The 25,117-nt window shown below is 34.5% G+C and overlaps 1 protein-coding gene across 8 annotated transcripts; it reads right to left on the reverse strand.

Annotated features, from left to right (window-relative positions):
• Nucleotides 1-500: 500 nt before the first annotated feature.
• C18H18orf54 (chromosome 18 C18orf54 homolog) lies at nt 501-24,957 on the reverse strand. Of its 8 annotated transcripts, none has more exons than XM_007973954.3 (9): nt 23,986-24,957; nt 22,999-23,125; nt 21,991-22,319; nt 20,402-21,184; nt 19,916-20,066; nt 16,994-17,096; nt 10,098-10,229; nt 8,349-8,419; nt 501-4,338 (listed from the first exon to the last, which is right to left on the reverse strand). In XM_007973954.3, the coding sequence occupies exons 3-9, from the start codon at nt 22,271-22,273 to the stop codon at nt 4,266-4,268; spliced, it is 1,596 nt and encodes a 531-aa protein (XP_007972145.3). In that variant the 5' UTR covers nt 22,274-22,319; nt 22,999-23,125; nt 23,986-24,957; the 3' UTR covers nt 501-4,265. The 8 variants fall into 8 exon arrangements, with proteins under 8 accessions (XP_007972145.3, XP_007972152.3, XP_007972154.3 ...); XM_007973961.3 differs by having other exon boundaries at nt 20,885-21,184; nt 23,986-24,945; XM_007973963.3 differs by having other exon boundaries at nt 20,942-21,184; nt 23,986-24,943.
• Between the last annotated feature and the right edge of the window lie 160 nt (nt 24,958-25,117).

Consider the following 25,117-nt stretch of genomic DNA (forward strand, 5'->3'; position numbering starts at 1 on the left):
GAATCTCTGACTGCCGTTTCCCCAAAACAGCACCCCCTGTCAGGAGGAAGCGGTTAAGATGGGTCTTCGTCCTTATCCTTATCCTTCTAATGGCAGTTAGATGTACTTTAGAGGGGAATGAGACAGCCAAGTGGGAAGGGGTCCCCAGAATCCAACTGGCCTGTACACTGAGAGGACTGCACACTGGGGTGGAGCCACAGTTTATTATACGTCTGTCCAAACTCACAGAATGTACATCAAGAGTGAACCCTGACGTGAACTATGGACTCTCGGTGATTATGATGATTCAGTGTGGTTTTATCAATTGTTCACCACTCTGGTGGCAGACAATGAAAAGGGGAGGTCGTGCATATGCAGGAGCAGGAGGTATATGGGAAATCTCTGTGCAGATTATTTTCCTCTTCATTTTGCTGTGAGCCTCAAATTGCTCTTAAAAAGGTTTAAATTTTTCAAAAAGTTATCAAAATGTTTTAAAAAAAGAAATAAAGGATTTCCAGAACCTCAAATAAGAATGTGGTCTCTTTATCTTGAACTTACAACTTTACACAGGAAACCAGGTTTAGAATATCAATCAGTCAATACTTAAAACCACTATGTAAAATACACTTTACTTTTTCTTGATTCTGTAAAGCAGTATAAAAAGTTCTATCATCGAGGAGATAAAACAATCAATCATCTAACATATTTTGATATACATTTCCTTGTCTAGGAATACAACATAGTATAAGAGGTACCATCCAAAATATTAAAATGAAATATAACAGCTAAATAAATGACAGGGGAAGGAAAAAGAAAAGCCAACTTACCACAGTTTGGTGGATAGTTAGAATGTTTAGGGACAAAATAAAATACTTGGTCAGAGCTTTAAAGAAATGTAGAGTAAGCTTTAGATAAAAGAATAAAAATTGAGTATTTCATGCATGAGAAATAATATACACAAAGGTGAGAATACACATATAAAGTTTGGGGGAATCTGAGTAAAGCAACTGAACTACAGCAAATTTGCTGACAAATCATTAAGGTTACAGTGGTGATACACAACAGAGTCTTGCCAAGACCAGTCACTCTGGCTTCTGTGTAAAAGACAAAGACAGGAGAGGTTAAAGGTTGAAATAGCTATTTGAAAATGAATGAACTAGTCCCAGTGAAGGTACTGAAGGGTAGATAAAAGTTGTACATTGTGAGAAAAACTGTTACACAGAAGCGGCTGATCTAGGGTAAGGACAATGCAGAATACACTGGGAGGATAAAAAGCTAAGTTTTTGTTTTTGTTTTTGGTCCAAAAAAGGAAAACAATCTTAGGGACATATGATTACAAAGAAAGAAAGAAAGAAAAAGGAAATGGGAAAATAATAACTTCAAATATCACAGGAAAAATATCTAACAATATGCTCTACAATATGTTCAGGATGAGGCCTCAATTTACTCCAATCGCTGTATGATAGGCACTGCAATCCAACACATTTAATTAGGCATGAAATATCCAACTCATACATCTAATAGGAAGACACACAGTCTTGCACATTTGAAGAAACTTCAAGTGCTCAGAAATTATCCTCTGTATTGGCCTTTTGCTTCTTCTGTCTCCTTTCATGCTACTTGCCTTTTGACAAGTTCACTTCTGGATAGCACTTCTACCAAAAATGTTCTGAGATATACAGAGCGAAGGGTGGGACAGAAAAAAATGAAACAAAAATTCAAATCTACAAGATCAATTCCAGGTATCTATAACATAGAAATAAACATGGGACCTTGTCATGATTTATCTTCAGGCAACATTTTGGTATAATTACATATAATTTAATAACACATTATACACTATTAAATACTAAAACAATAAAAAAAACCCACAATTATAAATTTCAACAAGAACTAACATAACTATAATGACATATACCCAAAACAAACCCAAGAAAACAGTGTTTTTTAATTTGGTCAGAAAAATCTATGAAGCTGAAATTAACTGTGAGAAAAAAGTGAAAGTAGAGTTCTTGATAGTAAAGACAATATATTTCAGTATTGACCCTTCATACTGGTCACACCATTGTCCCTTGATCTCAAAGTCTTTTGAAATTAGGCTTTTTTGTTATATTTTTCATACTCAAAGATCTGAAACATCTTATTAAAATTTCTTACTTTTTTCTATTTAACATTTTCTCAACACATCTAAAAGAGTGAGAGCAAAAGATAAAAATTTTACATTCACAATGCAATTTTAAAATTTTTATGTTCTCATTTCTTTTAAATTCTCAACTTGGCAGTCTCCACACTATTATCCTGCTCTTTTCCCCTGGAAACCTAAAAAGAACCCTGAGATATTAAAATTGCAATTAAATCTCTTACTTAGAGTATTTCTTGAATGTTTATCACTTAGATTCGTTATTTTTCTTAGTTGACTCTCCTAGAGATTTCTTATAAGAAGGTTGGAATGAATCATTTTGCTAAAATTAATTCCTTTGTTAGGTAAAGGATTAAACCTCTCCATATTTAAAACAAGAGAAAACAATGTTCCTTTGGTAAGTATAATCAAGTTTCTTAAAATACTGGCTATAAGATTTTAGAACAGGCTTATCTCATTTAGTATTGGAGATACAGTCTCATGAATAGGAGCACTAACCAAATAGGTGCTTTTCAGTCATTACAATTTCCAGGCATAGTATATATTATGTATGATCAACATATAATAGTCAATTAGAAGTTACCACCTGATGCCTTTATCTCCTTGCCTTCTTTAGAACTTGTCTAACAGTGGATTTTTCTAGGCCTAGAACATGACCCACCCAGACCTACCTGATGTTTACCCACCTAAACTCTGCATTTTTAATAGTCAGGCATACTTTAATTTCAAAGTAATTCCTTGTTTGTTTATGCAGGCTATTTTCTATGAAGCAGACTATAATCAGAAAACAGTGTCAGTGGCAAAAACATCTCCACAGAATAAAGAAAGTAAATCCGTTGGTGATTGCCTCTCAAACTGGTCAGAGCAGCATGGTAAAAAACTCACTGGCAAAAAAAAAAAAACCCACAGAGCTCACTGTAGTGTTTGACGTGTCACCTCTAACAAAGATGTTAAATGATGCTTTATTAACTTGGAAAAAATGCTTTGACTCAATGTGCTTAGAAATTCCTATTTGACAATAAATCTACTGAGGAAAAACGCTATCATTTGGGTGAAGTGTTCATCTGTGGTAGTTATATATACACATTCTTTAATTTCATCAGGCTGTAATGTGCTGTATTAGTTATGTTTTATGACTTAATTCTCAGTTGTGTTAATAAAGATGCTTACTACTTATAAGAAGTATCAATAATAAGTGCTTGGTAAAAATTACAGAGCTTTGTTCGGTTCCAGCTAGAGACAAACTTGAGACTAGAGATTGTGTTAAAGAAAATACAACTCTTACAAAATTGCTCTAAAATACAGAGTTGCTTTCTGATTTTCCATATTCATTTTAAATTTTAACTATCAAATTTCATAAAGCAATTGGCCATTGAGTCATAGTTTTCACCAGTTTGAGCTAACCCCAAAATTAAAATCTGGGAAACAACCTAATATTGAAATATTAAATTCTTAAATATCCCTCCAAAAAAAGGTTTGGAAACTGTCAAGCATTATCAATATTATCTTACACAGAATCAAAGTACTAATTAAATGAGAAGGTTCTCTTGAATGTCACAATACAACATTCCTTTTAACACTGTATCACTCCACTATTAATGCAATTTTCAAATACAATGTATCTTAAATATTAAATTTATGAAAATTTCAAAGTAACAGACTTCTGCATAGATGACATACACAATAACAATTATGATATTCCTTTAAGCTGTTTAAGTGATGCTAACTATATCTAAAAAAAAGTCTATTTCACATAAAAGATTTTGGATAAAAACCAGTAAGTTTCTTAATGATCCTGAACCAGATAATAAAATGTTGAGGATGCTGAAGAAGGTTAAATCCAGGTAGGCTTCAAGAATAGAAGTCATCCATCTTTAAATATGAGACATTTGCTGGCGAGAAGATGAAAGTAAGACTTTAGGATATATTGTGGATCCTTGCAGTTCACATTCTAGTATGTTGGCACAAAATGAAGACAGGTCCTAAAACCTATGGGTGTTTTCAAGTTTAGTGTTTTAGAAATACATAATCCTTGAACCAATCAAAAAATAATGTATGGCTTATATTTACTGTGTCAGTTTAAGTAACAGAAAAAATGCCTATTTGTTCTGTGGTGACTATTGTGGTGACAGTTTCATTTTCCTCTTCACATTTTCGGTGACTGTTCTCCATTGGTATCATCAACCAGGTCTCTCAGGCGAGATAAATGGTGCAAAGCCCTTCATTAAAAAGTATAAAACACACTGTAAACCAATTATTAAGAACTGAATAGCCAATGCAGACAGCAAAATAAAATAAAATAAAGTTGATTATTAACTTCAAAATTGGTATGAGAAGTAAATTTATATAAACGTTGAGACTTATTTCTTATAAAACCTTGAGATGTGAATAACTGAGGGTTAAAATAATTTAAAGTTCTATAAACATTTACTTTAACAATTACATTTTTTGACATTAACTTTTTTTAAGATAGTCTGCCAAGTGCCCTAACAAGAAACAATAGGTATCAGTTGTATCACACTTAACAAATACACTTTTTTCAAGTAATTTTCACTAGAGCTCTGTGAAATGACACCTTTGCTTTTGGTATCCTGTGTATTAGTTAAGAAGTAAAATACAGAAATTATTTTTAACATTTATATTCAAGATAGCTATTTTTTAAACAGCATTTAAGGATTAGTTACAGATCTAAACAAAATTTATTTTTATGAGTGTAGGAGAAGCTGCTAACTACTCCAACAAGCCTATATAATATGGTGTTATACCAACAACCTAGATTTTTCTCTAAAATAATGCCAAGACTGTATTGCAGGTCTCAGTGGAGAAAACTCAATCATTCCTCAAACCAAGAAAAGAGGCCCTTAACTTTTCAAGCCTTCTCTAATTATATTTTTTCAGTTTTTCTCTCCCCTATCTTTCTGTTCCTGGAGGACCACTCAGAAAACGTCGGTTAATTAGTAATATTTCAGATCTTTGATAAATACGAAATATATTAAGGAAAAACAGAGTGACAATATAGTAATTAAGATGTGCAGGAAGGGCCAGAAGCAGTGGCTCACACCTGTAATCCATGCACTTTGGGAGACTGGGATGGGCAGATCACCTGAGGTCAGGAGTTTGAGACCAACCTGGCCAACATGGTGAAACCCCATCTCTATTAAAAATACCAAAGACAATTAGCCAGGCATGGTGGCAGGCATCTGTAATCCCAGCTACTCAGGAGGCTGATGCAGGAGAATCGCTTGAACCCAGGAGGTGGAGATTGCAGTGAGCCAAGATCGTGCCACTGCACTCCAGCCTCCAGCCTGGGCAACAAAAGCGAAACTCCATCTAAAAAAAACACACAATTAAATGTAAAAAAGAAAAAAAACATAAGCTGTGTAATAACCTCCAATGTCAGTAATTTCCACTTATGGTGAGCAGAAAGGTAATGACTACAACACTCTATTCTATAGTCTCTAACACATAGAAGTTGTTCAATAAATGTATAATAAACTGCATCCTCCACTTTATCCAGGACAAGGAGATGGAAAGAAACTAGTAGCATTAATTACTGCATGTATATCTATTTCCCTGTACTCTATACTTCTTGGACACTTTTACTCAAATGAATAAGAAGACTCTCAATTCTCCCACCTTTTTTGGCAACTTCAGTTAATTTTTGAGATTCCCACCTTCATTGACTAAGTGATAATAATTCACCCAAAGCTACTAACCAATCAGAGGCAAAATAACTAAAATTTTAAAACATTCGGCTGGAGGTGGTAGCCAGTCCTGTAATCTCAGCACTTTGGGAGGCCGAGGTGGGTGGATCACCCTAGGTCAGAAGCTCAAGACCAGCCTGGCCAACAAGGCGAAACCCCATCTCTACTAAAAATACAAAAATTAGCCGGGCGTGGTGGCATGCGCCTGTAATCCCAGCTCCAATGAGTCTTCCTAGAGAGCACGTTTCCACTTGAAGAATATAAGAAAACTGAGTACTTAAGGGACTAAACAAAGGCCAGACTACTAGCTTACAGTTCCCTATGGGTAATGAAAGATATCTTAAAACTGGTTAGCCACCCAAATTATTATTATTATTTTATTATTATTATACTTTAAGTTCTAGGGTACATGTGCACAACGTGCAGGTTTGTTACATATGTACACATGTGCCATGTTGGTGTGCTGCACCCATTAACTCATCATTTACATTAGGTATATCTCCTAATGCTGTCCCTTCCCCCTCCCCCCTCCCCACAACAGGCCCCGGTGTGTGATGTTCCCCTTCCTGTGTCCAAGTGATCTCATTGTTCAATTCCCACCTATGAAGCCACCCAAATTATTAAAAACAAAAACTGTTATTTGAGAAATGTAAAGAGCCATAATAGGACTTTTAGCTTAGGAAAGGCAATAAAGCCTACAAAGTATAATCAGTAACTTTTGAAAGATTTTGGAAATATTTTAGAAATTTTGAAATACATTTGAAATATCTGAAGTATGAAAAGATGACCATATAGCTAACCAGAATATTTTGCAGCCAGAAAAAGGAATTCTGAGAATTAAATTTAAATTGTCCTTAAAACAGTTAATCCACAGACTGAAAATAACTTTTCTAAGTGTAAGCTTACTTCATTACAGTACAAACGTCTTACTGATAATACTTCTGAATGTAAAGACAAATTAAGACTGCTCCAATTAATACAACAGAATTAATAACTAAAGGCCATGTAACAAAACATAAAACTTACTCTCTCTCAAAATGAAACTCCATATACAGGTAAGACTTGATTGCTTATAGTAGAAAAAAAGTTACTATTAAAAGAATTCTAGCAAATGGTAAAAGCACTTATAGATCAGTATTGATTTTTGTGGTGATTTAATGACTTGCAATCCAGTGTTTGTTTTCACCAGGAAAAACATCTAGGATATGTACACTACCTCAGAAAACACATTTAGGTCTGTGACAAGTTCAGTATCAATGCTTTAAAGAGCAATGGAAAACCTATGGTCATTCACCTCAAATTTTAAAGCAGAATGAAGTCTTCATACTAGATGATCAACTGAGGCCCTGTACTTAGTCTCAATGAATAATTCATCACTATTATTAATGAGAGGAGTGTTAAAAATACAGACTTTCAAATCAGACTACCTAGTCTGAATCACCCTTCTTCCTCTTACTAGCCATGCAACACTGGACAAGTTACTTTACTACTCCATGCCTATTCTCTGATCTGTATTATGAAAATAATAATAGTACTTACCGCATAAGGTTGTGAAGATCACATGAATTATATTCAATAACACTTAGAATACTGACGTTTGGTAAACATTCAATGTTAGCTACTACTATCATTATTCACTGAATTCTATTAGGTATGGAACATTATACCCCAGTACTATGGCAAGCTACAAACAAAGGTGCATTATTTATACTCTAAAGATAATAAATTAAGTAGAGAGAAAAAATTATCTTACATGATATATTTTAACTATGAAAACTATATACACATTTGTGACAATTAGATTCATAAGTTTACATGTCCAGTGTTTTATTTTTCCACCATTTCCTTAGATCACAGAAGCCTAAGCAAATTCTCAAAGTTTAAAAGGTAGCCACGTGAAACTGTGTGATTAGAGCAGAAACTTTTAATATCAGTATTTCCTAAGCTCAGTATTCCATCTTCTGAGGACACTTTATAGTCACACAAAAACTCCAAAATAAATACCATTCTCTTCTGTCAATATTATGACTATAGAAACAACTTGTATTTTTCTCCATTTTATTATTTAAGATAATGTAACTAAGAAAATTAGACCTATCTTTATATCCAGGTCATTATATCTACTTTAGATTTCTGTAGTGATGTTCCAAATAATGATCCATTTATTATTAAATTTATTCTAGAGAGAATATATGAAAACACATTTCATACAAGTTCCTGTTATAGGATACTCACAAAAATACTATCATAAATTGTTGCTATTACTACTCAAAAATGAGTCATTCATATCCATTATATTTTAGAGGTCTAAGGCTATCTCATTAGGTCCTTAGGACATTTTGATTAGGAAAAAGCACAAGTTTAAAAGAAAACAATGTTTTTTAGTGTAAACAGTGTGCTCCATGAAGCTTAAATATGCCTAGTAGTGCTACTCTTAAAACTACTTATTTCTACCCTGTAACTTTGATTTGAGTCAGAGGAATGGCTAAGATGGATTCGCATCCATATTAGTAAAGAATACTTACTTCTGAAGCGACCTGGTAATAGGAATCATACTTTCCTTCAACTGTAATTTAGAGAAATCATCTTCTGAAACCTATTATTAAAAACACCAAATATTAAAAAATATTTAAAATATTATATAACTATAAAATTAAATGGTATTTACAATGTGATTAAAACATTAAAATATATTTTCTACATTTCCAAAGAATTCTAATAATTTTCAAAAGAACATTAAATATTTTTATTTTTCATTTATTGTAAAAACATTCCAACTAACAGCCATTTTTCAACTGTCCTAAAGTATACTTCTACACGTGTCCATTAAAAATCAAGTCTTGGCTTAAAATTATGACTTTACTGAACAGGTTTGTATCTCAATGATGTTTAAAACAAGAGGGGAAAGAAGGATAGATTACATATTAATGTTATGATTATTCGAATGTAAGGACAGAAATTAAGAAATACAACTCAAATGAGCAGACTATGAAGGTTCTCAAAAGCTGATCCACTCATTTGTAATGAAAACTGAATTTCATATATCTACTGAATAACAGTAAAACAATGACAATAAAAACAGCCATCATTTATTGAGTATTCACCATGTACCAAGCACTATACTAAGTACTTTATATAGTTTGTCTCAACAAACTATATATACACACATATATCTATATATATATATCTTCTCAACATCCTCACTGTACAGAAAAAGAAATTGATCAATAAAATAAGCCCAGCATAGAAAGACAGACACTAAATAATAATCTCACTTCTAGGTAGAATCTGGGTGTGGGGACAGGGGAGTTGCAGAGATGTTTGTCAAAGGATACAACATTTCAGTTAGGTGAGAAGAATAAGGTCAAGAGATCTATTCTACAACATGGTAACTAAAATTAAAAACAACATATCGTATACTTGAAAATTACTAATGGAATAGATTTTACATGTTCTCCACAAAAAGTACGTGAGGTAATTAGCTCCCCTAGCCATTCCATGATGTTTCAAAACATCATGTTGTACATCCAAAATATATATATATTGTCAATTAAAAATCAATAATTTTTTAAATAGGAAACTGAAACTAAAGAGGTTAAATGATTTGCACAAATATTGCACTTGCTAGTAAGTGACAGAATTATAATTCACTATCACATTTGGGAAAACAGAAACTCTATGTTCTTAAACACTATACCTTTGTGGGAAAAAATTCATCATGTAGAATGGCAGTCCAAAACAGAAACAGATTTTCAAATTCCCAGGAAATACACAAATTGAAAAAATAAAATGGCTTTAAAATAAAACTTGATATGACTGTATTCATAACAGCCGATAAACACACAGCAACAAAATTAAATTTCAAATGACAAAGGTGTGTGGAGGAATCTAATGTTGAAAAAGTTTTCCAGGTCTCCCCGAATATAACTACCAGAAGATGGGCCATATAGATTAATTTTGTAGAGCATTACAAAACAACTCTTAAAATCCTTTGATACTATAGTTGTAACATCATCATAACTAAATAAGATGTTGGATTTATAACCATAAGTTAAATAGAACAATCTGTTTAGAGATAAACACCTACAGAAATCAAACAGAATTAAATGTTGAATACATTACTTCCTAACAAAAAAGAATACTACTGCCACTTACAACATGTGTATATGGCATGCTTACTAACATGAAACTATAAGTAGGTCTATTAAAAAATGTAGAAAAAAATCTTTATACAAATTCACAAATCTCAATTCATAAATCATGTTTGTGCTTACTTGTTTAATCTCTTCTTTTGGCTCTGTGGTCTTATTTTGATTAAAACGTGCTTGTACTGCTTGAAGGTTAAATAACATTTGTTTCAGGGCTTCAACAGGACCATGATGCTTGCCTCCAGAAAGAGTACAGCTCTAAGGTTAAAACAGATGATAGTATAAGGTTAACCATCCAAACTCAGGGAAAGAAGAGTTTTATTTTGTATTAATTTCCCCTAATAGAAAACCAATGTAAAAATCCAAACAATATATGTCAATATTTTAAAAAATCAAAATTGTAACTCACCGCTTCCCTATTCCGAAGCCCCAGGTGAAGTTACTTAGAGACAATCATGATTAACAGTTTGGCATATCCTTTCTAGTCACTGCTTTTTTAAAATAAATAATGCACGTTTATATTTATGACAAATTAATTTAGCACATTCAAAATCACAAATTTTAAATGAAATGAAAGGTCTTCAGAGGACAGGTAAGCCAACATGTTCTTTTCAGCTGATCAAGGACCAAAATTTCAAATACAGTATTCTCTGCACACTTTAAAACATGTTTTTATAACAGAATGCTAGCTTTTCACCTCTTCATGGGCCATACATTCCTTCTACCTAAATAACACTCACAGCTCGATTACCACTGACCTTATTTGTGTTCAAAGAATGTAGCAGTGCTTCAGACATATAAGATGGTCAGGATTCTTTTAAGATAATTGGTGAGGGATATTTTAAAATTTATTTTTAAAAGTCTTATCAGTCTATTAGTTTACATCTTTCAAATGAGTTTCTGTGTCCTAATAGCTATCTACCAAGTAGCAAATAGGACTCTACAGATGTCTGTAATTTAATATATTTTAGCATAGACTGTGCACCATAAGTACTACTTAAACTTCAATTCTATAGAAGTTGTTGATTAGCATAAGATACTCAAAGTAAGCAGTATGGCTAAAAAGATTTTAAAGACATTTCCACAGTTACAGAACAGGATATAAGAAACAGGGAGTGAAAAGGTAAAATGCCATAGCCATTGTGGAAAACAGTACAGGAATTCCACAAGAAATTAAACATAGAATTACTGAATGATCTTGCAATTTCCCTCCTAGGTATATATCCAAAAGAAGTGAAAGCAGGGACTTGGGTAGATATTTGTATACCCATGTTCACAGCAAAATTATTCACAATAGCCAAAAGATGGAGGCAACCCAAGAGTCCAACAACGGGTAAATGAATAAACAAAATGTGGCACATACAATGGAAAATTGTTCAATCTAAAAAAGAAAGGAAATTTTGACAAATGCTACAACATACATGATCCTTAAAGACATTATGCTAATCAAAATAAGCCAGTCACAACAAGATATATATATAATGATTATTCTTATACAAGGTTCCTACAGTACCAAGTCCATAGGGACAGAAAGTAAAAAGCTACTTACCAGGGGCTGGGGAGAGGGGGAAATAGGGAGTTAGAGTTTAATGAGTACAAAGTTTCAGTTTGAGAAGATAAAGTTCTGGTGATGGACAATAGTGATAGCTACACACAATGTGAAGGTACTTAATGCCACAGAACTGTACACTTAAAAATGATTAAAATGGTAAATTCTATGTTATGTATATTTTACCACAACAATATGAAAACAATTAAAAAAAAAAAAAAAAAAAAAACAGGGTAAAAGGATCCAATTAGGATATACTCCTACACCCTGGGAGACAGCATCTGAGGCATAATCTCCAAATGTTCTGCATCCAGCCACTATCTTATTTTAGAACTTCGGCTGCCTTATGCCAACCAGGATAGTTACAAAAGGCTGCCTCTGGAATTTATGCCTGAGCTGAGTGATTTTCATGCAAAGTAGTGGTCACAGTATCAAAAGAAGACAGAAAACTAGAAAACATACGAACTGTTTGTGCCACTGTTAATGAATGTTTTAAAAATATTGTATGGATAATACAATTTGTTATGAGACTTGTCATTGACACCTGCTAGTAAATGTCTCTGGGTACGTCTCTGTATATCTCTGACTCTTAGAACCATAGTGACATTTCATACATTCAAAAAACAAATTATTTAAACCAAACAGAACAAGAGGAGAACCCAATATACAGTCATCGCTGGCTTCTTGGGAGACTGTTTCCAGGACCCTGTGTGAATATAAAAGTTCAAGGAAGGCCGGGTGCGGTGGCTCACGCCTGTAATCCCAGCACTTTGGGAGGCCAAGGTGGGTGGATCACGAGGTCAGGAGATCGAGACCATCCTGGCTAACATGGTGAAACCCCATCTCTACTGAAAATACAAAAAAAATTAGCCAGGCGTGGTGGTGGACGCCCATAGTCTCAGCTACTCAGGGGGCTGAGGCAGGAGAATGGCCAGAACCCGGGAGGTGGAGCTTGGAGTGAGCCAAAATCGTGTCACTGCACTCCAGCCTGGGCAGCAGAGTGAGACTCCGTCTCAAAAAAAAAAAAAAAAAAAAAAGTTCAGGGAAGTTCAAGTCCCTAATTATAAAATGGCACAGTATTTGTATATAACCTATGCATATCTTCCTGTAAACTTAAAATCATCTCTAGATTACTTTTAATAAATAATACACAACGTCAACAGTACATAAATACTTGCATACTGTGTTTTAAATTATGTTTTACTGTTGTATTGTTATGTTTATTATTATTCTCCAAATTTTCAATTTGCGGTTGGTTGAATCTACAGATGTGGAACCCACACATACAGAGGACCAACCGTATACAAAGACAAATGAACCAACTAACAGTATTATAAATAAACAGCACAACCACACCAAAGGGAGTTGGGAAGAAAATAATTAACCTAAGTAACTCTGGAAAACAGTATTTTGATATGATGTTATAAGGCTAAAGATCAAAAGAGCAATATTTAGCTGGGTGTGGTGGCTCACGCATGTAATCCCAACACTTTGGCAGGTTGAGACAGGTGGATCACTTGAGGTCAGGAGTTCAAGACCAGCCTGGCCAATATGGTGAAACCCTGCCTCTACTAAAAATATAAAAATTAGGCGGGTATGGTGGGTGCCTGTAATTCCAGCTACTCGGGAGGCTAAGGCAGGAGAACTGCTTGAACCTGGGAGCAAAGGCTGCAGTGAGCAGAGATTGTGCCACTGTGCTCTAGCCTGGGAGACAGAGTGAGACTCTGTCTCAAAAAAAAAAAAAAAAAAGCAATAGACAAATAATGTAATCTAGTTAGTAAATTCGTTAATTACAGGAATATGGGTTAGCAATTCTAAAACTACTTTGCATGTATAATAAGACTGAACAAACAAACTTACTGTAGATAATGAAAGGATTCTCATAGGAGGAGAAAGTTACAAATAGGGAATGGGAAAAGCTAAAACAAACCATGGTATTAGACTGGAATCAGAGGTATCAATACGAACTCATGATTTTATACATATATGTGTTTATTTATAGGTACACACACATATACACATATATGTACACAGATCAACAGATAAAAAAATGTACATATGTGAGTATGTGTGGGTTGGTAAACTTGTTTCCTAGATCTTCCTGCTGACATAGTTTATAATGAACAACACCCTAGTAGCACTCAGCACAACTAATGCCTAGATCCTAGTTTCTAAATGCCGTTTTCCAACACAAAGAACCATGGGTCCTCAAAGAACTGCTCAAAAAAGAATGGAGACACGTAAAAAGGACATGGGAGCCAACATGAAGGAACTCCTAATGGCCTAACCTGAAACAATTTCAACAGCAGCATAACTAATTATACTGTACTCTAAACCAAGAATAAAATAAATTAGTGAATCTGTATAAAATAATTTACTAAACAAATATAAAGGGAAAGATAGTTTTTCATTATACAAGGTTTTCAGTTAATATAGAAACAAGACAGGATTCACAAATGGATACTAAAATTAGTAGACGAAAGTTTGAGGAGAAACAGGATATCTGCAAAGTCTCAAAGTTCTTTCTAAGATATTTAATAATTACAAGTAGAATCAGTATCTTTACTAAGGATAAAGATCACCTTAACTAAGTGTTCAAAGTTAATACAACCAGTTTTTACATATTCTATCTTTATTACATATTACTATTATTGCATTAACTTATCAATATATTAATGATATAAATATATAATGAGCATGATGCAGTGAGAACAGCACATCACTTCTTCAGCATTCTTGCCAAAAAGGCATAACTTCATTCTAATCATGAGAAAACTTCAGACAAATCCAAACAGAAAACCTCTACAAAACAAGTGACTGATCCTACAGACCTGCAGATGATCTGGCAAACAAAGAATTCAAAATAGCTGTTCTAAGAAAACACAGCAAACATCAACAAAACACACAGAAAATAATTCAGAAAGATGCACAGATACCAACAAACAAACACAAGAAACATGAAAAACCAAGAAAATATGACACCACCAAAGGAATATAATAACTCTAGTAACAGACTCCAATGAAAAGGAAATCAGTAGATTGGTGGGAAAAGAATTCAAAATCTTTTTTTTTTTTTAAATCAATGATACAAAAAAAACCACAGAGAGATAATTTGACCAAATCAGGAAAACGATTCACAATATGAGCAACAAAGTCAACAAACAGAAATCATAAAAAAGAACTAAACAGAAAATATGCAGTGAAGAATTCAATGAATGAAATTTTAAAATACAATAGAGAGCTTAATAGACTTGATCAAATAGACAAAGAATCTCTGAACTTGAGGATAAGTCACTTGAAATTACCCCATCAGAGAAGGAAAAAGAGTAAAGAAAGCCTACAAGACTTGAAGGGTACTATAAAATGAACAAATGTCTTACCATGGGAATTCCACAAGGAGAAGAGAAGTCAAAAGGCACAGAAAATCTATTTAATGAAATCATAGCTGAAAATTTCTCACATCTGGGAAGAGATATGGACATTCAAATCCAGTAAGCTCAATGGCCCCCAGTAGATTTAGACTAAAAACAGCCTCCCAGAGGCACATTATGGTTACACCTCAAAGGCAATTCTAAAAACAGCAAGAGAAAACCATCAAGTCACATGTAAGGGAGTTCCCATTAGACCAAAAGTGGATATCTCTGCAGAAACCTTAAAGGCCAGGAGAGGATGGGATGATATATTAAAAGGGTCAAAAAAAATATCACAAGCCAAGATACTATGTCCAGCCAAGCTTTCCTTCAGAAATGAAAGAGAAATAAACTCTTTCTTACGTAACCAAAACCAACAGAATTCACCACTACTAGACCTGCCTTACAAGAAATGCTCAGGGGAATTCTACATCTGGAAGCAAAAAGATAATCACTATCATGAAAACACATGGAAATATAAAACTTACTAGCAGAGGGAAAAGAATAAAACACTACTACAGAAAACCACCAAACCATAATGATAATATGAGGGGAAAAAAGGAAGAAAGAACATATAAAATGACCAGAGTACAGTAAACAAAATGACAGGAATATGTCCTCACTTATCAATATTAACCTTGAATGTGAACAAATTGAATTCCCCAGTTAAAATTTGAAATGGACTTCCTGAGTAGATAAAAATAACATTGTCCAACTATATGTTGCCTACAAGAAACTCCATTCACCTTTAAAGATACACATAGACTTAAAGTGAAAGATTGGAGAAAGATATTCCACACAAATGGTAACCAAAAGCAAGTAGGAGTAGCTTTACTTATATGACAAATCAGACTAAGTCAACAATTGTAGAAAGAGACAAAGAAGGTCATTATTATGGTTTAAGATTTCCCATTACAACTTAGCTTTAAGAAATAATCACTTGTGGCATATAAATTAGTATTATCCATTACTGCAGCATTATTCACAATAGTCAAGATACAGACTCAACTTAAGTATCCATCAACAGATAGAAGGGTAAAGAAAATGTGACATATATATACAACAGAATATTGTTCAGCCGGGCCAGGCGCAGCGGCTCAAGCCTGTAAACCCGGCACTTTGGGAGGCCAAGGCGGGCGGATCACAAGGTCAGGAGATCAAGACCATCCTGGCTGACATGATGAAACCCCGTCTCTACTAAAAATACAAAAAAAAAAAAAAAATCAGCCAGGCGTGGTGGTGGGCGCCTGTAGTCCCAGCTACTCAGGAGGCTGAAGCAGGAGAATGGCATTAACCCGGGAGGCGGGGCTTGCAGTGAGCCGAGATCGCACCACTCTTCTCCACCCTGGGTGACAGAGCAAGACTCTGTCTCAAAATATATATATATATATATATATATATATATAGTTCAGTCTTCAAAAAGAAAGAAATCCTGTCATTCATGACAAAATGTATCGTCTGGAGGACATTATGTTAGGTAAAATAAGCTAGGAGCAGAAAGATAAATATCATAGTTCCCATTTATATGGGAAAGCTTACTAGCTTATCTCCTAGAAGTAAAGAGTAGAACAGTGGTTACTGGAGACTGGGAAAGGTAGGAGGGAGGTAAGGAATAGAGAGAGATTGCTTAAAGGATAAAAAAATTATAGCTAGATAGAAAAAATAAGTCCTAGTGTTCTAAAGCAGTATCAGCTAACTATAACTAACAATAAATTATTATATATTTCCAAATACATTAAAGAGAGGATTTTTGGAAGTTCCCAACACAAAGAAATGATAAATATTTGCGCTGATGGTATGCAAATTACCCTGATTTGATCACTATATATTCATGGTGTATCACATCACCATGTATCCCAGATATGTAGGATCATTATGTGTTAATTTTAAAATCTTAAATATTATAAAAAATAATATAATCAATAATTCTGGAAGGAATTATGTGTATTTGAGAGGAGATTTGAGTCTTTTTTACTTTAAATTATCTAAGTAACTTAAAAATTAGTATCTACATATTATTCATAAATTTTTTAATAAGTTTTAAAACTTTTAATTTCACCTACCTGATTATCATTATTTAGAAAGTCTTCAAGAACCCCTGTAGCACTCTTTGCCCTTGAAGTTTGTTGAGGACTATCATCAGAGTTAACAGGAATAGGAGATTTGCTAAACAGGATTTAAAGGATGCAAGATAGTAATTACGTTCCCAATTTCTAAAAAGTAAACAGTACATGATTTAAGAATTCTCATTTAAATACAAGTAATCACCAAGAAATAATCATCATGGATATGATCCATATTAATGTTGTATGGTAATTCCCTCATCTTCTCCCTAAACTGATACCAGAATCCAACCCCTTCTTATCTCCCTGCTTCCCTTTTCAAGTTTTAAGAAAACACTATGAAGAAACTGAAGATATCAGCATTCAGCTAAACAAGACCTGAACTATAGACTATGCTCCACAAGTTCACCTTGTTTGAAATAAACAGTACATTTTTCCAATTAAACACTGTTACCAGATAATAATCAACAACCCCATGAAGTATTAAAAGTTTTTACTAGAATGGCAGTTAAATGTTCTCCTACTTGAAGGCAACAGAACAGACTTCCCCTTTATAACTGGTATTAACATAAAGGACAGATTATTCTGGAAAAAGAATTCTGAAATTAACATTCCTGCATGCAATCTCAGTCCCACTCACTGTATGACCTTAGGTAATTTATCTGAATTTCAGTTTCAACATTTGTAGTCCCATCTATCTCACAGATATATTGCATAAACTGAATTAATTTTCTATGTACTTAGTACATTTAATAAATACCTATTTTTTTCCTGATATTCACAGGGTAGTAGAGGAAAGGGTATCCCCAGCAAAAATAAGAATGTTCCAAGAATCCAATTCTATTAATCACAAAAATGAATTCAACCTATTTCTCTCTTATTCTTACATCACTATAAGGTATGTTTGTAACTCAAGAACTCAGATATCTAAGAATCTTTTTTTAACATTTACACAATGCTGATGTTTTTCTTAATAAGCATGCTTCTTTATTGACATATTTGATTTCTAATTCACAAGCTCTTTCATACTATCAGGTAGTCCTTTCCCCGATTCTTTACTAACACTTTGTAGATCTGCCCATCTGTTATTAAAAAACATTTACCACACTGTTGAAGACGGGTAAAGAGTACATAGAGGTTCATTATGTTATTCTACTTTCGTAATTTATTTGAGCTTTCCCATAATAGCTGTTTTAAAAAAGCAATGATCTGATTGTGGTTTTGCTCTACTACTTAAAATACTACCTTGAGTACTCCTATTCCATTTTGTTTTTGATGACAGGTTGATGATAATTTGTCAATCTCAAACTGAGATCTATTCCTTCTCAGCAATTCATCACTAGTTTTATCTACAAACATTCCCATCACAATATAAATTCAGTCTTCCAAATTGAATTGTTATATGCAAGGTACTCAGCCAAACTATTGATAGTATGAATTATACAAGTTAGAAGTTACATTATCAAATTATAAAATACATTAAGTACATTCGAAAATTTTAAGCACCTCTGATACTACTTGCTTGCCCATTTTGGTTCCAATTAAAATCAAAGTATTGCAACTATGATACTTTATTAATACACAGAACAAGTGATAAAATAAGCAACTAGGAAACAAGAAGGATAAGAGAAGTTAAGCATTACATGAACTCATTATCAACCTAAGTTTAAATATATATATATCTAAACATATATATGAAATAAATGATATATATGTGATATATATGAAATATATATGGAGAAATTAAGCTAAAAGGAGAAAACAAAATATTCTAGATAATCATCATCACTACTAAAATTTATAAGAGAGTTCATTCTAGGTCAGAAACCTTATATTCATTTTCTAGTCAAATTAATCCTCACAATAACCCTGAAGCAGACATTATTTCTCCATCTTTAAAGTTTAGAGAAGTCAAGTAAATTGTACAAGGCCATACAGCAAGAAAATGGCATAGGTAGGCTTCTAAATTGGAATTATAGTCAATGTCTACATTCTGAAAACAGACAATCAACTGAGAATAAAAAAAAAAAATTCAGGAACTAATAGACTCTGTCTATAACAGAATGAAAGTTTAGACAACTGAAGATAATAAATTAACAAAGCCTAAGGCATGATATGGGGTTAGCAATAAGGCATTTCTGATAATAAAAAATGTACCATCATTTAAGGAAAACAACAACTATAAGGGAAAGTAAAATGTAAACAATAAGAAATCTGTAACTCTAGGCCGGGCACAGTGGCTCAAGCCTGTAATCCCAGCACTTTGGGAGGCCGAGGCAGGCGGATCACGAGGTCAGGAGTTCGAGACCAGCCTGGTCAACATGGTGAAACCCTGTCTCTACTAAAAATACAAAAATTAGCTGGGCATGGTGGTGCAGGCCTGTAATTCCAGCTACTGGGGAGGCTGAGGCAGGAAGGCAGGAGAATGGCTTGAACCCAGGAAGCGGAGGTTGCAGTGAGCCGAGATGGTGCCACTGCATTCCAGCCTGGGTGACAGAACAAGACTCCATCTCAAAAAAAAAAAAAAAAAAAAGAAATTTGTAACTCCATTATATGGAGAGAATATAGAGGAACAGAGGAAAAGCTTTAAGTCAGAAGAAAATAACAAGAATTTCATAACCCTACTCTGCAAAATAATTGTTTCTGGTTCTAATCCCTCATATTAAGATGCTTATCAATAATTATAATGAAACAAAATGAACACGTAACAAAGACAGATGTTATATAAAGTACCTAAGGTTATGAAACATCATACCATCTTGTGGTAATAAACAAAAAATGAAATTTAAAGCAAGTAACACAAAGCTATGTTCTATGGAATTACAATATTATTAATCACCATTCATTTAAATATAAATCAGATATTCACATGACATTTTTCATTTGGAAAACTAAACAGTTTTTCCATTGTCACTTACTTACAAAGTAACAGGAATATTTTCCCATGATCTTTCTGCTTCAAGTTTATCTAATGAGCAAGGACTGTCATCCTTTTTCATGGACTTTGGTAATTCTTCAGTACACTGCTCTAGATTTCTCTTGGCCTTCAAGATAAGCAATTCAATTTTGTCACCTAATTGTAAAAGATGACTATTAATCCTTAAAGAAAAAAATTAATGTAAAGCATAGCAAGATCTCACAAAGTCAACAAGAGTTCTGATCATTTGGAATGTACATTCATCTATAACAGCAAATTATGTTACAATGTGACATCTCAAGCAAAGAAAAAAATGGGAGAAAAGACATATTCTAGGTACAAAATGCTGTATGTGAAGATTATAAGCATTTTAAAAAGATGTATTACATGAAAACAAAACATAAAAGCTCCCAGATATCACATCAACTTACAGCATTTCTTTTGGTTTAAAAAAAAAGAAAAAGAACTATAAGCTATAAACAAAGTATTACCACTGAATGGCTTTGTGGATTGTCCTGGGAGAAGTGGATTCTCACATTCACATTGACTATGTTCAAAATCACATTTGTATTCATTAACTAATTCTTTATCATCACTCAAGGAATTTGAAAAGTTTGAGGGTTCAAAAGCATATTCAAAACAATCTAATTTATTCATAAGCTGAGAAGTTCCTTGTGCCTGACGACTGTGTCTATGGGAACACTGATCATCTTTAAATATTTGACAAACCCTTTGACTATTTGCATCAGGTAGCAAGTCTTGATTGTGGAGCCAGACTGGGTATTTGAAATCAGGTATACTAGTTATCCCTGAAACATTAAGGTCAGATTTCTGGCTAGTGAGCCATCTTGGATAATTCTTTTCAAGACTGTGTTCTGAACTGTCCTTGAAAGACGATTTCTTGGGAAAAGACAAAGATGATTCAGAAATGCAATTATTAGTCCTATTCATAAGTTTTGGGTTTTTTAGCCTACCACATTGCTTTCCATTTATATTTGTGCATACAACAGGAGTAACAAAGTTATCCTTGCCCACGGGAGTGGAGGGTCCTTGAAAATCTGGATTCTTCTCAACGTCTGATGAACCCAGTCTTCCATGGCATTTCTTGTTTATCTTGTTCGTTCGGTGACTCGGTCCAACATAAGAAAATGATCCATCTGCTGGGAGTCTTAAAAGATCATCAGTTGTTAGGCTCATGGAGTCTATGTCATTAATAGTCTGTCTTCTACAGGATATGAAGTTTGAGTGCTTTTTGTGATCAAGGTTTTCAAAAGCTGAAAAACAAATAACAGTTCTATTTATTACAAACAAATATTTTATAATATCCAACAGTAAATGAGAATTAAGAATTTAAAAGTTATTTTGCTGCTTTCCCCTTATCCTCACTAAAGCTTCGATTAAAAGTATAAAAAGGTATAGGTTGATAAAATAGGATGTGCTTTTTTTCTCACATGATTCTTCATTCTGTGTTAATTTCTGCATGTTTCTCTCCAACCTCCTGAATTTTCCTGTGTTCTCGAATTTACTGTTTCTTCAACTTTTTTCATCTAGACATATTTGATACACTAATACAATCATAGTAACATTGGTCACTCAGTATTGGCTGTAGCTTAGAAAAAAATATGCTATTAAACTAGGTGGAAAAATAACTTGTTTTCTCACCTACAAACCCTGCAATGGCATGGATTACACATAGAGAACAGCTCTTCTCATTCTTTTCTTCTGGAATATACTGACCACATACCCCTAAGAACTGAACACAAACTTTTTCTATTCTAGGGTCGTTCTGTAAGTGTTCAGTAAAGTAGTAACTGACTTATCAACAACTGCATTTTCCAAACCTGTCTTCAAGGAAGCTTTATTATGGACAAACTCTTAACATCTTGTGAATATTAACATCTTGTGAATGTTCCATAGAGAATTATATAATCATTTTACAAAAATACCCAGATCTCAATATTATAAGTTATTTTTACTCAAAAATAACAATAATAATGTCAAACTTTACAATATTACAGTACATCTCTCAAATGCTTCAAAACATATGAACATAAAGAAAACATAAAAAATAAAAGCATACCATTGTTTGGTTTGTAAATATAGTTGCAGAACTGTGACATATTAGTAAAATTCTCATCAATGTTAATTTTTCCAGTGCTGGTACCAGGATACATTTGGCTTAGATCAAAATCATCAATATAAGCCTGTAGAGCTTGAGAAGCAGATCTGTACAGCTTATCTTTATAGTGATAAGAGCCATCAGAATTAGAGGAATTACTACCACTCAGGCTGCAGCTTGCCAGCAGCGAAGACACTGAAGATTCCCGAGAACAAAGTCTATGTTTTGTCTTTGATTTTGCCATGGCTTCTTCAAAGTGGATTATTTCTATTCATTTCCCTTAAAAACAACTGTAATACAAAAACAAAATGTTAAGGTGCCAATTAAAATAGTGACCATATACAAACAAAATTACTAAATATGTAAACCTTTCATAATTTTCTTTAAAGAATAAAATCCATTATCTATAACAGACACTCCTTGTTTGGAATTGTAGATTTTTTTGTTATCTTTATTATTGTGAATTTCTTAATCAATGATTTAGAAAACATTTTGTGAGTACCTACTACGTGCCTGGAAGTATGTATACAAAAATAATCTGAGAATATACATGGAAAAGACCAAGGAAAGAGTACTCACTCCTTAAAAAGTCCTAAAAACTACTTACGAATAGTCTTTTCTCTTATGGTGATATATTCTATGACATCACAATACCTAAAATTCCCCTATACACAATATTTTTCAAATTATAAGCCTACCACCATGTGCTGCAAATAGTGCTCAATAATTTTTTTAAAGCCATCAAATGAAGTATTCAAAAGAAGAAGGAACAAAGGAGAATATTTACTTTCAATGTTATAAATGCTAGTACATTTACAACATTTAACTGTAAATAAACTGTAGGTCTTATTCTGGAATGAGCTAGCAATATGCACGTTTCCTAACATAGTTAATAACCACTTCCTGACCTTCGTTTTTTGCTACCACCCTCCCTATTTTCAATTCTTATGTTAAATGGATTCAGCTCACCTCTTTTAAAGGAACCTTAAATAATGTGAAAATCAACTCAACGTGTTCTTCTTACTGTTTGTCCGTTATTAAAATTGAGAGAATCCCTGTCCACCTCAGTACAGTAATTGCATGTATATTTGAAAACCTAAGAAATAACAGAACGAACCGGCACTAATTCAGTCCATGATGACATTCTTTTTAAAATTAAAGCAATTGATATCCTATACTAAAAAAGTACTGTTGAGGACTTAACATATGCTATGATGTTATAATGTTTAATTTTTGGCTATAATTTTAGAAATATTTAAGTTAGAACAACTTGTAATCTTAACTATTAAATTTGGCTTTAAAATATCGAAAGTTTTCTAATTAAATAAGAGACAAAGTAAGACATCATCCTACCACAGCGTTAGAGCATACAATGGCCATTACAAGAGATCTGACCGTGGTCAGTGCAAATGGCAGAACATAAGGAGGTAACAGTTGTTTCGTCTCACTGATTTCTCTGAATGCTGTAATACTGGTATTATCTCTGACGAATGGCTAAACTAAGCCAGCTTCACCTTTTTCGTATCCCTTTTATTTAAAGAAGTTTGAATTCACTCAAATAAATTTGTTTGGATAAGCCTGACCAAACGTTTTCCCTCTTTGAATGCCGAACAGGCTACTGATTTTATTTTACAAAACCTTAAAAGAGAAAGCTGTTGTATTGGTATCTGTAAGTGGATGATAACATTTACTAGTTATTTCAACACACAGGACAGACAAAAAGAAAATGCACAATTTAAGTTTTATTATGAAAAGTTTTCCAACTTTTCCCCAAAAGTGTATGCAAAAGTAGAATCATTCAATAAACCCCTATGCACTCATTATCCTGCTTCCAACAATCACTGAACAGATCCCAGTTGTGGCTGAAGGTGGGTATGGACCCACCCACTTCTTCCCACTTCAGCCACAGGATTATTTTGAATCCCATATATCTCACGCAAATCCCATATATCTTACCATTTCCTCTGTACAGGCTTCAGTTCGAATCTCCAAAAGAAAATCCATCACGCAGAAAAACAGAATTTTAAACTTATTGACAAGAAATTTCAACTACCTTTGATTCAAAAACAGAACGTTCAGTGTCAAATAGCCAATGGGAATATCGCACAGGAAATTAAGAACAACTCTTGGAAATAGCTCTGTAACTCCTAAGTTAGGAAAGGGAACGTTTGTTTACTCAGCAGCAGAAAGCCAGGAACCCACGACTGGTCAGCGAAGGTCGCCCGCACCCCGCGCTGCGCATCTTTCCCCTACCGGGCGCTCTGAATTCCGACTTTTCCAGCCCCAATCAGGCGACATCCTCCCTTTGATGTTCCACCGCCCGGCAGTCACAGACACAGACAAGGTCTTCAAAGAGGTGCTTTTCACTCCGAAACCATTTATTCAGCAACCAGGGCGAGCGCCGCAATGGACTGAAGGAGAAGTGTTCGGAAGCGACAGACCCAGAGCGCAAGCCCCTTCCCGTCGCCGCCTCAGGTCCCCAAACGCCTGTGTCAGGCCCCTCCGCCGCGTACCGCGACCCTGCCTCGTCCGGGGGGCACTCCCCCTACAGTGTTCCTCCTTCCACAGAGACTCCACAAGCGCCCTCCCTCAGGAGACGTCTCCTCCTCTTTCCTCGCCACTCTCCTTTCGCCTTTTCTCGGCTGTCACAGGATGGGACAACCCTCGAAAAGACACCGTCCTTCCCGGCCTAACTCACCCCTAAGGCCCCAAAATAAAAATAAAACAAAACAAAAAAAAACGCACACTTCCACAGCTCTCCGCCGAAAGCTCAGGCCTGTTACCCAATGCGAGACACCGCAAAGCATCCCGAACCCGGACACCGCCCCGCCTCAAGGCTCGCCTCACTCGCAGCTTACTCAGCCGTCACAGCAGAGTTCAACGCCCGCGCTCGCTTTCAAACCGCCCCAACATGGCGCCGGCCTGCGGTGCGCACGCGCGGCAGTGGGGCGCCGGGCGCTAGGGGAGGCGAGGAAGCGGCCAGAGCGGAGAAGAGGATGCTGTGGAGCGTTAGGTCGCGACCCCTGCTGGGAGGTGCTGTTTCTCCCTCCTTTCTGGGGCTGGGAGGGGGCGGATGTGGGCTGCATCC

This window comes from Chlorocebus sabaeus, chromosome 18 (genome assembly GCF_047675955.1).
Source record: "Chlorocebus sabaeus isolate Y175 chromosome 18, mChlSab1.0.hap1, whole genome shotgun sequence".
Taxonomy (NCBI): Eukaryota; Metazoa; Chordata; class Mammalia; order Primates; family Cercopithecidae; genus Chlorocebus; species Chlorocebus sabaeus.

What these genes read in the sequence shown, in the direction of transcription:
- C18H18orf54 (XM_007973960.3), bottom strand. Translation starts at nt 22,273, where the DNA reads ATGGCAAAATCAAAGACAAAACATAGACTTTGTTCTCGGGAATCTTCA. An exon ending in TTCTAAATAATGATAATCAG is followed by an intron (nt 10,230 to 16,993) that starts GTAGGTGAAATT and finishes TTTTAACCTTAG; the next exon opens with AGCTGTACTCTTTCTGGAGG. An exon ending in ATTACCAGGTCGCTTCAGAA is followed by an intron (nt 4,339 to 8,348) that starts GTAAGTATTCTT and finishes TTTTTAATGAAG; the next exon opens with GGCTTTGCACCATTTATCTC.